This window comes from Beta vulgaris, chromosome 3, assembly GCF_026745355.1.
Source record: "Beta vulgaris subsp. vulgaris cultivar EL10 chromosome 3, EL10.2, whole genome shotgun sequence".
NCBI classification, from domain to species: Eukaryota; Viridiplantae; Streptophyta; class Magnoliopsida; order Caryophyllales; family Amaranthaceae; genus Beta; species Beta vulgaris.
In genome coordinates, this window is record NC_079204.1 from 51,582,879 (window position 1) to 51,598,340 (window position 15,462).

General features: G+C 35.3%; 1 protein-coding gene across 1 annotated transcript; it reads right to left on the minus strand.

Moving 5' to 3' along the window:
• Positions 1-11,379: 11,379 nt before the first annotated feature.
• Positions 11,380-15,383, minus strand: LOC104889400 (calcium-binding protein CBP). The gene is made up of 5 exons (XM_010674612.4): positions 14,637-15,383; positions 13,578-13,624; positions 12,332-12,501; positions 12,117-12,135; positions 11,380-11,699 (listed from the first exon to the last, which is right to left on the minus strand). Exons 1-5 carry the CDS (start codon positions 15,160-15,162, stop codon positions 11,601-11,603), a joined length of 861 nt encoding a protein of 286 aa, XP_010672914.1. The 5' UTR covers positions 15,163-15,383; the 3' UTR covers positions 11,380-11,600.
• Positions 15,384-15,462: the final 79 nt, after the last annotated feature.

Genomic DNA, 15,462 nt, shown 5'->3' on the forward strand with positions numbered 1-15,462 from the left:
TGACCTAAATCATGTTCCTTCTAATAATAATAGTAATAATAATGAGTAAAGCTATAAGAAACAAAATAATATATATAAATAATGATAATAATAATACTTAATAATAATGATATAAAAATAAATAATAATAATAATAATAATAATAATAATAATAATAAGAGTAATTAGTAAAATAAATTAGACTAACATAATAATAATATTTAACAAAATGGTTATAAAAGAATGGAGCTGAATTGAACTAAAATGAGCTGAACTGAACTGAACTGAACTGAACTGAGCTGAACTGAAAATAAGCTAGGGAGAAGAGGCCCTAACTAAAGCAATTTCAAACAATTAAAAAGTAAGAACTTATACATTAACATAAACGTGCATATTATCATATAAATAGGATTATTACTCCTAGTCTGTTCTTTCCATCTTATTTTCAATTCAGTTACAATCAGTTGGATTCGTGCTCCGTTTGGTAGGTGGTAAAATATTTTCCATGAAACTTACTTTTCCTTTTCCTCTCATTTTCCGTTGTTTGGTATGCTAAGAGGTGTGAAACAAAAGAAAATTAGCTTCAGAATTGGATTTTCCATGTAAAATGTTCTACATTGAAAATGTTTTACATCCAAACAACAGAGCCTCGGTTCCAAGCAGTTTTGTTCAGTTCCTAATTTATTTCTCTGATAATAAAATAATATAATTTATTATTAATAATTACAATTATGATTATTTTATCATTATTATTATTATTATTATTATTATTATTGTTATTATTATTATTATTATTATCATCATTATTATTATTATTATTATTATTATCATCATCATCATCATCATCATTATCATCATCATCACTCTTACTATTACTATTACTAGTATTTTATTATTATTATTATTATTATTATTATTATTATTATTATTATTATTATTATTATTATTATTATTATTATTATTATTATTATTATTATTATTATTATTATTATTATTATTATTATTATCTACCATCTACTAGAAGTTGTGCTCTAAGCATATTAGCAAGACTTACAAATATTTCTCTACTTAGCCGAAGTTATTCTTTACACATGTTACGATGGTCTGTCAACAATCAAGATCCTAGGTATAAAATGATGTCACCATTCTTCCCCCGAATGCAAAGGCGTCTGTTTAACTTGGGTTGTCAATCTCCTAAACTTATGCAATGCTATACGCGTCAAACTTTTTTGCACCCAATATTCATCCATTCTACATAGGCACATATACATTTAATGCAATTTGATTTATACAAACTTATAAAATCCGATAATAACTAAAAGTTCCACATGTAAAATACGATAATTGTTGTAGCCTAAAAATCAAACGGCTATAAAGGTGACACGTGGTTCCATCACAACCCTACAAGTGGCACTCTTCTATTTTGGTAATGTACACGGGTCATAAGCTTGTATGGACTAAAGTACACTTTTCTGAGAAAAGGTGTACTAAAACCCCTTTCTATGGCCCAAAATTGTACTTAGGCCCAGTAGAGGTAAAACACATCTTCTGTAAAAGGGTGAGGTGTCCTCTCCAATCAACAATTGCCACGTGTCACAACATTATTGCTCAGCCAATCAAATGCTCCCAAATTAGGGTGATATCAAGGTACAACAGTCATTTCACAACCAACAAAACTACTTGTTACAAATAACATCTTGTTGTTGCATCGAAACATATAAATGTTGACTAATCTGGCTAACATTGAACTTGGTAAAATGAAATAGTTGAATAATTGAAAAATGAGATTATTCAGGAATACACATTGAATGCTGAGATTACGCATTGAATTTCTGCTAGTAGATCCATAATCAAAAAAGTGTTTGTGATTGTTCCAGAAGAAATGAAACAAAAAGCTTTTTGCTGGCTCGACCAGAGTAAGGTCCAGGAAGTGGTAAAGCTGCAGTAGAGTTGGCATTTGATTGCCCTATTGTTTACTTGAAATTCAAAGCTGGGGAAATCCTCTTGCAAAGGTCCAAAACTAAGGTTCTTCATGAAAGACTTGCCTATAAATAGTCCTTGAAATCAGGGGAAACGTATGTTTTTCAGAGCGTAGTACTGTTATTCTACCATAAATTCTCTCTCTCTACTTTCTCTCTCTAAAAGTTCTTTCATACTCCTGATACTTGACTTAAGCTTCGGAGGGGGAAATACCACGCAAACCTCCTGGGTGGGTCCCCTTCTGCAGGTCTGGAGATGGAGCTCAGGTTCGGGTTTTGAGTTCAGGCATTGTTGCACAAGTCTCCTATACTAGAACCTACTGTTGGGAATTGTAGTATTGATTTACTAGTTTCGCACTACGTAACATTTGGTGCCGTCTGTGGGGAGACGCAACAGTGACTGATTGTCACTCATCCGATGTTGCTAGGAATAGAAGCTTTGAGATACAAGTGGAAGATACGGTGGGCGATGAGAGACCACCTAGAGGAAGAGACAGGCCCTCTGCTGCCGTTCGTATCTCTGGTGGGAGCAGGGGCCCTGTCATCCAAGAGAATCTTGACCGTCCAGTGACAACTGGTCATCTGGAAAATGTCTTAAATGACTTCCAGGCTAGGATGGCCGTTGTCATGGAGGAGCAAATAAAAAACAATATACTGTTTTTTCAGGTAAATCCGGAGCAGGCCTCTATGGTGCCACCAAGGGGGCAGTCTCAAGAAGGTCGTCCAGGGACCGCCGACCTCCTCGGCCGAAGATGACAAAGCAACTGTCTAAAGGAAAATAGCCTGCCGTCAGTGAACCAAGAAGGAAAATGGACTGGGAGTTGGTAGTCCATTGATAAGAGGTTTTTAGTGTGTCGTTAAGGCACTAAGAACCGCTTTCCAAATAATATTTATAAGTCCTAACAAGAAATTACTAAGAGAATAGTAAGGGCAAGTCAAGGATCGATCCACAGGGAAAATGGGATTGATTAAAGTCTATCAAGTCCAGACTACCTAATTGAAAGGTATTTGGGGGTTTGAAAGATGTTTGGTAACAATTAAGACTAACTAACAACTAGAACAAGCAAATATCACGAGTTTAAATATCAAATAAAAGACACTAGAGTTAAGGTTACTAGTATGAATAAGAACGGATGATGATTGTTAATGCGATTGTGAAGTAACAAGGACGATTATGCAAGGTTTAGTTCTCCTCTAAAATACTCGAGTCCTCTCTCGAATGGTCCTCAAGAGTAATCACTTAATCTATCAACTAAATCCTCTCTCGAATGGTCTTTAGTTAATTGATTAAGAGATTCAATAAGTTTGGGAAACCCCTAATGAAGGATCCCCTTAATTTCCATCCAATATCTTGGTATAGAAATTAAGTTGATTCTTGGGGATGATAAAAGAGTTCAAAATCCGATTTAAGAACATTTGAAATCAAAATACCAAAGTATAAATGTGATCAATATCTATCCTAAGGTTTCAAAACACCAAGATCAATGCATAAACTTCTCTAAACATCACAATCACATCAACAACATATTTAAAATCCTAATTCATACTTTCACCCTAACCCTAGATTATGAAACTACTCACTAATCATGGAGTTAAAGCAATCAAACAATAAATTTATGACTAATCTAAGGCTAAACATGATTAAGTAATGATTAAACTAATGTAAATCGCAATTATGGGACTAAGAGTGAAAATCTAAAATAATCTAAGAACATAAACAAACACCAAGAGAATAATTAAAAACTAGAACTTTGAATTAAGATGAACGAAAAGTACCTTGAATGTCAATTGAATCACAAACTATGATCACTAATCTCAATTATCAATGGAAACTAAAGTGTTTTCTCTCTAATACAAAACCCTAAAATATTCTGTAAAAAGCTAGAATAAAATGTAAGTCTTCGAAATAAAACAAAAACTCGTTTAATGAAGCCACGAGCTCCATTTTCCGGAAACGACTGGTGCGGGCGCACCAAGATGAGGTGCGGGCGTACCAAAAACAGGTGCGGGCGTACCAAAAACAGGTGCGGGCGCACCTAACCATTCTGCCTCAAACTGGACAGTTCAACCTAAAACGAGCATAACTTCTTCGTTTTATATCCAAATCAAGCTTATGACCAGTCGTTGGAAAGATATCGAAACGAGATTTCACCTCCAACTGGAATTACCTTCATCCGATTTATGGTTTGGAAGTTATGTCCATTTGAAGTTCTCCATTCAAGATTTCATTGTGCAATGTGCTCCTTTGTGCGAGCGGACATGGGGAATGGTGCAACGCACCATTTATCAATGTGTGCTTTGTTTTCATTGCTACCTTTTCCAACTTTACAAATCGTAGCCATCTTAGTAGTTTCACCTATATCAAGAACATGGCAAAACAAGGTGAAAGCAAATGTACTAGAAATTCGGTCAAAAATGACTAAAAATCTAGCAAAATATCACTATGATCAAGTATGACCAAGTGAATGAAATAGAAGGGGAAAGGGAGAATAAAGAGGGAAGAAAGGGGAGAAAGAGGATCAAAATGAGCTAAAAGGAGTCCATAAAGTACGTCTGAAACACACTTATCATCCGTCCAGGAGATAACATTCCTCCTAGTGGTCACAAGATGGAGACGGATGCTAGGGAGTACTTGGAAGCCAAGAGGGAAGCTGCTCTTCAGCGTACAGCCTCAGGGTCTACTCCTTACATGAAGGATCCTCCATTGAGAATTCCGTCCAGAACAGAAGGAAGAAGTCAAAGACCTTCGGCTGTTCAACCAAGGAAACAAAAAACGATTTTACAACCTATGGTGTACAGGCGTCAAGCCTTAGCTAATACCTCCTCAAATCCAGTACTGAAAGAATATCGCCGGGAGCACATACCCACTAAGGGACATGCTGGGGCACTCAAGATTATTTGGCCGACTCCTTTTTCGGTCAGAATCATGGAGCCCCCCCCCCATTCCCAAAGGTTAAGCTCCCGACGATCGATCTTTCAACGTCACTACGGATCCAGATGATCATTTATCAGCATACAAACATGAGATGTACGTTCAGGCGGTTGATGATGCTACGTGGTGTAAGAACTTTCCAGCCACGCTGAAAGGGGTAGCTAAAAAATGGTTTAACAATCTTCCTCCTAACTCGGTGAATAATTTCACTCAGCTTAGTATCTTATTTACTAGCCATTTTGTAGCAAATCGGCAGGAGCAAAAGACCAGCATGCATTTGGGCAAGGTCATCCAAGGGCCTAAAGAAGCCCTGAGAAGCTATGTGAAGAGATTTAACCTGGAAGCATTGCAGACCCATGATCTGAATGCGGGAGTGGCATTTGACGCTTTCATCCTGGATCTAAGACCCGGAAGTTTTAACTTCGATTTGGTGAAGAAGAAGATATCCACCCTAACTGATGCCCTTCAGGAGGCCGAGGCATCTATCCATGCTACAGAAGTTTGTGCGGAAGCAAAACATCTAGAGACAAAGAAAATTGAAGAAACCATTCAGCCAAAAAAGAGCATCCCCAAGAAAGCTGAAACTTGGGCGGTGACTTCAATGACAACTTCATCTAGACGAAGCAAAAGATCTAAACCAGCATCATCAGCTGAGCCTATAGAGTTCAGCAAAGATCAGTACTCCATTCTCATGGAGATCAAAGATCAATATGAGCTAAAAGCGCCAGCAGAAATGAAGACGCCCTACAGAAACAGGGATAAAAGCAAGTACTGCCATTTCCACAAAGATTGTGGTCATGAGACGAACGAATGTAAGCATCTGAAAATAGCTTTAGAAGACTTAGCTCGCAAGGGTAAGATGAATTATTATCTACCTCAAACAAGTAGAAAATTCCAGAAGAAGGATAATCGTCAGGGGAGAAGAAAAGATGATGAAAGCACTGACGAAGATGTAGTGCTAGTGATTTCTGGAGGATTCGCAGCAGGGGGTCTTAGAAATTGCGGCCACAAGAATTATTTTGCGGGAACTCAGCCAGGTAATGCTTACCAACCAGGCAGAATCTGATCCTTTCCCCAAAATTGTGGTCAGCGAACTGGATCGCGGAAAGATAAGAACACCCCATGATGACCCACTGGTGGTAGAGATGAAAATAACAATCTCAGGGTAAGACAGATCCTGATTGATACAGGAAGTTCTACCGATATCATCAGTGCGGATTGTCTGTCAAGATTGAAGTTTGAGGAAAATAATCTGGTACCAGTCAATCATCCTATCATTGGATTCGGAGGAGGAATCATTCATCCCATGGGGACTGCCACTTTACCCGTCAGGGTAGGAGGCAAGGCGGCCGCCTGAACGCTCTTTGTTAAGTTCTTGGTGGTACGAGATTTGACAGCTTATAATGTCATCCTCGGACGACCCACCTTGAACCACAACAAAGCTATTATAGTAACCCATCTAATGCTTATGAAATTCGAGTGCAATGGAGGGAAAATTGGATCCTTATATGGAGATCAGCAAGCAGCTAGATTTTCCCCTTCCCTTTGCCGAATGGGGAACGGATATTCTTGGGCCATTGCCTGTAGCAGCCGGCCAAAAAAAATTTGTTATAGGAGCAGTAGACTACTTCACAAAATGGGTGGAGGATGAAGCAATGAGAGGAATCACCACCAATGATGTGAAGGGGTTCGTTTGGAAGAACCTTATTACAAGGTTTGGGATGCCTCAGTCTATTGTTTTTGACAATGGACCACAGTTTGAAACGCCCAAGCTTCGTGAATGGCTGGCCGATCAGGGCATTAAAGCCCACTTTGCTGTTGTTGCCCATCCCAGGCAAATAGACAAGTTGAAGCCTTCAACAAGATTTTATCAGCAGGAATTAAAAAGAAGCTAGACAATGCAAAAGGATTATGGGTAAAAGAGTTACAGTTGGTTCTCTGGTCGATCAGAACAACGGCCAAGAACTCAACTGGAGAAACTCCGTTTATGCTCATCTATGGCTCAGAGGGCGTCCTCCCTATTAAAATTGAAGAACCAACTCTGCGAGTCATGCTTTATTCAGAAGATGCCAATTAGGCTGCTCTCCGGACGACATTAGATCAGGTTCCTGAAATAAGGGGAAATGCTCTGTTGAGGATGCAACTCTATAAATTAAGAATGGCTCGAAAATTTAACAAAAGAATGGCTAGGCGGCCACTGAAGGAGGGAGATCTCGTCCTAAGAAAAATGGAAGCACTCGACCGGGCCAAAGAAATGGGTAAACTCACTCCAAACTGGGAAGGACCTTACAAGATAGTCCAGGAAGTTCAGAGTGGCACCTTTTCAATTTAGGTGTGACACTTTTAAGGTTTGGACAACACCTAGAATACTTATATATTTTGTTTATGGCAAAATGTTTTACATAAACTGATAACATCAAATATTACTTGGTTAACATTAGTTAAGATTTTAGTACTTCCTCCGTTTCAATTTTGGTGTGACACTTTTAAAATTACGGACTCTTAGACAATTTTTTGAAGAGGAAAGAAATAGAAAAATAAAATAAAATGGTCCCCTGTAATAGGGGAGAGATAGAGAGAAGTTATTAATGAAAATGAAAGTGTCACAACTAAATTGAAACGGAGGTAGAGAGAAGTTATTACCCAAAGTGTTTGTCTTGTGAGAGACCGTCTACTTTTAGATTAAAATTAGGCAATGGTAAGCTCAATATTAAAAAGAGAATTAGCTCAATAGTGACTAGATTAATTTCTTCTGATGACTAGTTTAATCCATTTAGTAACTAGGTCTACTTTTATATTAAAATTAGACCGTCTTTTTAAATAATTTTTGTTACCCAAAATGAAAGTGTCACAACTAAAATGAAACTTCCTAAAATAGAAAGTGCACAACTAAATTGAGACGGAGGAAGTATATAAATTTGAAGTCATAAGATCAATTATTATCAATGGGTTAGTTTATTTTTATACTATGTGTATTAAATGGAGTAAAACACCCTAAAGAAGAGTGTCATGTGGCACCATTTCTTGTTTAGAAACGTTTTTTAATATATTAGTATAGATGGTATTTGCCTAATTGGTATTTAGGGGGTTGGTACTTAGGAAATCATACATCTCACAATAATAGGGAATTTTTTAGGAGGTTATTCACCCATATATTTCCAAACTTTTTTCTTGTCTCAATGCTTGTAAGTTGTAAAATTGTTATGTGCAAATTAATTAGGATGAGAAAGATTGAAATATTTAAAAAAATCTTGAACAAATTGGGTTTAGTGGTTTACTATAACTTATTGTGAACACAAACTGACTTTGTTACACAAATACTAATTATATTAGAGAAGACCGACTATATCATTCACAAATTGACTATATCAGAAAATTGATATATATCATACAAAAGGTGATTATATCATACAACAACGGACTATATCAAATAGTTTTCGGTGCACAATAAGTTATTGTGAACCCGGTTCATTTAGGACGTTTTGTTGAAACATGACTTGTATGGTTATATAATAAAATGATGTTTTCTTTTATTAAAATTATGGAGGTTTTGAAATTTGAATATCTCACTTTGTAAGTTATTGCTAAACCAACAATCTATATTCTATAACTTATGCTTGCGATAACATATCAAATTATCAACTCAAAACAATATATCATGTTTGACTTATTAGATTACCAGAGAAATCGTTTGAGCCCAACAAATTAGATAACAGAATATATAAAATTAAGTAAATTTCATATAAATTTGAATACATGACTTCAAATTCATTTATTTGTTCTTCGATATTAAGTCAACTAATTATGTTAAGAATAAGACAAACCGTTAATTCAAAAAAAAAAGTACAACAATCCGTGCATAACATGCAATCATATGAAGTACAATTTGTTGGCTAATAATAACATAAAACATGCTTTGATCTTTTCCTTCCTATATGCTAGGAAATTTCTGATTATATATTGTGCTATGAATCCGAATTATTATGGGAGCCTCAAATTCTCACGGATTTTCTTATTTCTTTGTTTAGTTCACTAATTATCTAGTTATTTTTAACATCTATCATCAACATTGAGTAAATTATTTTTTAACAACTTTTATTCTCCTCTAAACTTCACCTACATAATCAAATTAACTTCAACGTACACACAACTTTTTGAAAAATGATGATCAAACAAACATTTCTTTGTGCTTTTGTTATTTATGCTTCATGCAACTTCTTAGTCTTGTCTATTGCTAGACCGATATTCGAAGTTGTAGACGTAGACCCACAAGACGATGCCGTAGGGCTCAACGATGACCCGATTTCCGAGGACGACCCGTTTACCACACCCGAGATCAATAGGAGGGACCCGTCACCATCTTCGCTGGCCCGGATCCCTGACTTCTCTAACGACTTTAGTGCCACTACACCCACCATCCCGCCCATCGAATTAACCACTAGTAACGCACCATCGTGGTCTAAGGTGCCTATAGTGTACCGTGGACAAGGGCAAAAAACGTACAATGGACATGCAAATAATTGGTGGTATGAAGTAGATGCAAATGGTGAAGTTGATACATCTCCTAATTTCTTAGATGATGAAAGTGTACCACCTGAAGTTAAGCGTCAGGTTCAATACATGTCTGATCATTTGAAACATCGTGGCCATTTTTAATTAGTTTCGTTGGAGTAACAAACTAATTAGTAATCCTTGTCTAGATCTCCTCTCAAAAGGAAAGAAAAAAACCCTAATCCTTCCCTTAGAATGAATAATTTAGGATGTATGAAAAAAAATAATGTCGCATGTGATATGATGGTATTGGTGGGATTTGACCTGAATTTAGAACCCGTCATCCCGGATCTTTGATATTACGCTTTTAAAGCCTAAAAACATATTATACTTCCTCTGTTCTGTTTTAAATGCAACAAAGGACATTATTTAAGAAATAAAAAATATTCATTTATTGCATTTAAAATGAAACGGAGGAAGTATATTACATGACGTAGCCAAATACTTTGTGACTAATCCTATAAATTTAGGATCCTTTTTGACCGAATTTGGTTCTCCAAGATACCCTTTATTTTTCTTGGGGTTATATATGGAAGGATTGTATTGTGTTTATTTGGAAGAAAATAGTATGTCAATTCTTTAGCAATTAAGGTACTTGGCATCATATAGTGGCAGTGGTTAGTGATTGAATTGGTTGTTTGAGAATTTTTAATTATTTAATGAGTATGTAGGAATGATCCAACTATCTTTTAGCAACTTGCATTGTATATTTATATTTATAACCTTTGTTATTAGGTTTAAAATAATGTGATAGATAGATTTCTGGATAATAGAGTGTATCGAATTCTAATTTTGGCTTTTGAGTATGTAAATTTGAATTGCACTACAAAGCAAGTTGAGTCATGATATGAAGAATATCTTCTTTAAAAAATAATAATAATGTGATCCATATATATATGGTAGCTAATTTTTTTTTATATAATTATGGTTGCTACTTGCTAGTATCTAATCCTCTCTGATTTTGTGCTTTCTGTTTGCTTAGGCGCTTTGCAATAAGTTGCTAGCAACTACCAAGTATGTCTGTTGAAACCCATTAAAAGTTCACTTGTGGGTGTTCTACATTGGAGAAAGAGAAAAGAATAAACCACAATTTATAATTAAGATGAGGAGTTACTTCTCCTATCACCAATTGGTTTTAGGATGGAACCTCCTAGCTTGTAAGTGGGCTAAACTCTCCTCCTCCTCCTTATTAGATTACCTAGGCTCATTTTCGAATAATCTAAAAATTAAAATGCCTTATGCCTTTATCTGAACTTAAGGGGAGATATTAAGATCCTTCTTGTAAGGAGTGAAAATCGAACCCTATCACAGAAGCGGAAAGAGAGTCTCAAACAAATAGGCCAACCTTGATCCTCTATCACAATACTTGATACATAACAATTTAAGATGTATTAAAAAAATGAACACGGTCAACTTAATCATTCTACTTACTCGTGTTGAGACTTTTCTAATATAGTATCTTCATTTGTTTACCATATCTATCATGTTCCTATATTGTATTCAAATGTGTTAGGCTTCGAAGTATTTTCTTTGACACATTCAAAGATTGACCCCAAGATGATATGATCTCAAGCTGTAATATATTTCTATGAGCCCCAAGGTGATCTGATCTCAAGCTGTAAATCCGGCCCCATTTCCAAGTTATAGTCTCCAACTCACTATATACAATCCTAACTGATAACTACATAAATGTATGAACTCAAAATGTGGAACTAGCTCAAGTTCCCTCCTCCTCAAGCTCGAGTACGAAGGTCATAGAATCAAATCTCCACGGAGTTTATTTGAGAGGCGTTATAGAATGTTAGGTTTAAAATGAGTAGTTATTATGAGTAGACTTGAAAGAGATAGCAACCAAGAAGAATAATACTCATATGTAAGAGTGCAAACTGTATGTATACATATCATCTCCAAGATCAAAAGCTAGAATTGCGCTATTGCTAGATAGAAATGATTAACTTAATATGATGTGCATAATAATAAAAAGGATACGATACACAGTACAATATTCATGAATAAAATAAAGCATCACACATCCAAGGTTTAACTCGAACATACATAGTTAAATTGAAAATGAGCATTGTGTTTTTGTGTTATTTATTACATAACAACAGCTTTAATTTGTAATATAGTAGATGCAATTCAAATCACTAGTTTGTAATCTACGCAATGACGAAAGGGAGAACGTTGAGCAGGAACTCCTCATAGCCGAAAACTGCTTTGCCACAATCAGCTTTTGCATGGAATGTCTCACTTAAACCCTGTTATTATATCAGCATTAGTAATTACATCTTCCTTTCTTTTATATGTAATTGCAGCAATTTAACTTTTACATTATTCATATAGTAAATTTGACGTTTTCGGTTAAAAAAAAACTTTTTGAATATTTTTGCTATTATATATAGACTAGATAAAGGTTATCATGTAATATGTTGTTCAATTAATATCCATGTATATTATCAACTTTTTGCAATTTTAACTAATCAAACTAGTTTTTAGTCCTACGCGATGCCCTGAATTATTAACATTATTATGTTAATAACATTTTTACTAATCAAAGTAAAGTATTGACAAGTGTAAAAGTTAAAATTCTGCCTGTATGATTCAAATATGTTATAATTTCTTCACGAAAAGTACTTTCTTATAAACATGAAAAAATATACGAAGGAAGTAAGTACCTTGACAGTGAGGCAGCACCTACAAGAAAAATAAATATAAAAGAAAGGGGAAAACAATAAATCATGTCAGTTAGACCCCAATGAAATTAAATACATTAATACTTAGCTTAATGAGATAGTAGTATTAATTATTAATTATTAGTAATAAAATTGAAGAGAATGAAAGAAGAAATATAGAAGAAATGAAGAAAAAAAGGGGGAAAAGAAGGACGTACTCAATGAAGCTATCATATCGAAGAGTGCACTTTGCAGATTTGCTAAACTTAGAAACAAGAAGATTAACAATGATTGGAGGAACACGATAACCCAAGCTGCTTAGAGCTTGACCCAGCTCTGATGAATCAATGCTCCCATTTCTGTCCCTATCAAATCTTTGGAACATTGCCTGTATTTTTTAGCCACGCACGTATGATTATTATAACTTGCGTAAATTACTTCCTGAGGCAACGTAACATATGTGATGTGATATTCTTCGTCCGCTTTTTATTAGATGACTCATTTTGGTTTTGATATTATTTATATACATGATTTTGATAGTTTGACTATTTTTTTGTAATTTGTGTTTAGCAAAAATATAGTAATGTATTATGTGAAATCTTGTTAAATTCGTCTTAATATTTCCTTTCAAAATATTATTTTTTATGTAATTTTTTTTATTAATAATCAAAAATATTACGATTCAAATTAGTATCTCGTGTTTCTAAAAAAATAGGTTAATTAATAAATAAAAAACCGAAGGAAATAAGACTTTGGGGGAAAGAATAAATGGGTGCCCGAATCTTTTTTTTTTTTTTTTTTTTTTGAGAGGTGGGTGCCCGAATCTTGATATAAATAACAACCATTAAATTAGATTCTTTATAGTAGAAAGAAAAAGTTTATTTAGATTTTTTTTGTGATGGAAAGTTTCTAATACCACAAAAAAAGGCTAAATTCGAGCATAAACTCCTCCCCACTAAAAATTGGAAAACAACCTTATTTTTGGTTTTCATGAGGCACTTAAGTATCAATTAGTTGAAATATTTATATGTCGCGCCATTAGTTGATGTAATACAACTTATTGAAATATTGAGGCCACTATATCGATAATATTGTTATAGACCACAATTACTTAAAATATTGAGGCAACTAATTGAATTAGCATTGACATTTGTAGAGATAATGGTTAAGGATTCAACTTTTAAACTAGAGGTCGGAGATTCGAACCTGGTTAATTGGATGTACTTATCATTAAGTATGTATAAAGTGAGAAATTAAAGCATGGTTGAGACTTGGGAGGATCAGAAGTGGTCATGCATTAATAATTACATTTTTTTAGAGAATATTAATAATTACATTTACGTGCTCTCTTTTTACTACAAAATTTATAGTACAATGATTAAAATTTAATATAGCTTATTATTGGGTTAACTCAATATAACTATATATATAAATCATAAAGTGTTGTCAGTTTTCTGAACTTACCCTCCAGGTCTGGAGACACTTGAGCAATGGGACGAATTCCTTAGGACCTGTTTCCAGCAATTGGTATTAGCACAATTTTTCCGAAAACAAAAATTTATAATCTCAAACATATAGTATTCCAATCAATTTCAGAAAAAAGGAAAAGGAAAAAGTATTCCTATCAAAAAAGACTTGCCTTAATAACTAAACATAAATTTGTAAAAGTTATGCTTTTTTTTATCGTAAAACCTCATATAAAACCCATAAGACATAAATCTCGTTGATAGGCAGGTGATTTTAGTTCACTATAAACCAATAACAAATTGGGTTATTAGTGGATCACCTTATTAATTGTGTTTTTACAACGGGTCATGTACTCATGTAAACTGTTATGTGGATGGTAGGTCAATAATAAATGGGCCAATAAAAATATAAGGATATAACTATGAGATACTCCATTAGAGAAAGAATGAGCACACGTGAAACTTAACCATATCATATACACCAAAAATTCTACATACCCTAGTTCCAATAAAAGTAAAAGTACATATCCACGTCCAGTGGCGAGGCTATGTTGGGGCCTAAGAGGGCCATGGCCTCCGCAGGCCTCAACATAGCTTTGAAGAAAATCAATGGTTATCAATAGTTGTATCTTGCTTTATTGGTAAACTGGCCACCTCCACAACTATGTTTAAAATTCTTTGTTAAGCTCTCCCAACCAAGTCTGGCTTCGCGACTATCCATGTCCATTGAAGACCATTATGTTCAATAGAATCCCTTTTAACATGACTCAAGCCTTAACACCCATTGGGCCAACATGTTCATTAACAAGGTTTAATTAGAGACAATATGAATATAGCTTAACCAAGGAACAAATGCAAAATTAATTCAGAACTTGACCAAATCCATTAAACATCTCTAGTTAATTGATGATCCAAATTTTGTTCTTGTGCTAGATTCGATATAGGTTTCTTTAGGCTATTTCTTGTAGCCCATCTAGTGTATTCTTTAAGGATTGAATTATCTTCTGATCTTGCCTATATAAAAAAAATACGAAGCTAAATAAGTGAAAAAATGTACCAATTATCCTCCTGTTGGAGTGGGTGAACTCATACATGAGAAGGTGGACAGTCTTAGTGCCAAAGCTGTGGTTGCAGTTAGACAGCACAGACTGCAGCTCCATGTCGTCGATGACACCATTACCATCTCTATCCATCCGATTGTAGCACTCAATGACCTTAGGATCAGTACCTGGAGGGAAGGCCGACGGCATGATCTCACAGAAGGGATCCTGCCCAAACACTGTCATACCTTGGCCGGATGAAAACTGTGACCCCTTCTGGATCTTCATGGAGGAGCTGCTGTGCACCATCGCCTGCTGCTGGTGCTGCATCGACGACTGGCGCTGCATCGAGCTCGACTGATGCTGCATCACCTGATGCTTCTGCTGGTGTTGCAGGGACTGATGCTGCTGGTGCTGCAGGGACTGATGCTGCTGGTGCTGCATGGATGAAGAATGGCGACCGTGAGCTAATGCTGCTGATGATGATCCATACATTTGTTGTTGGGATCCATCTTCGCAGTAGCCTTGACGGTAAGCTTGCATTTTCTCTGTTTTTTATGGGTGTTCTCCCTCTTAATTTGGAGAAGGGAGCTTAAGGTGATGTGGGTTTGATGTTTGCAGACTAATGACCAAATGAGTATGCAAGCTTTTTATAGCAAATGAAAAGGTAGTAAGTGCTTTTTCTTTGGAGGGTGTGGGAGGAGATGCTATGAAGTATGTAAGTTGTGAAAGTGGTGGAATCCAAGCCACTTGAAAAAAAACACTTCAAGTGATAGAGCTCTCTGACTTAAGGAAGAGAAGGTAATTGCAATAATATTACAATGTACATATATAGCTGAGGTT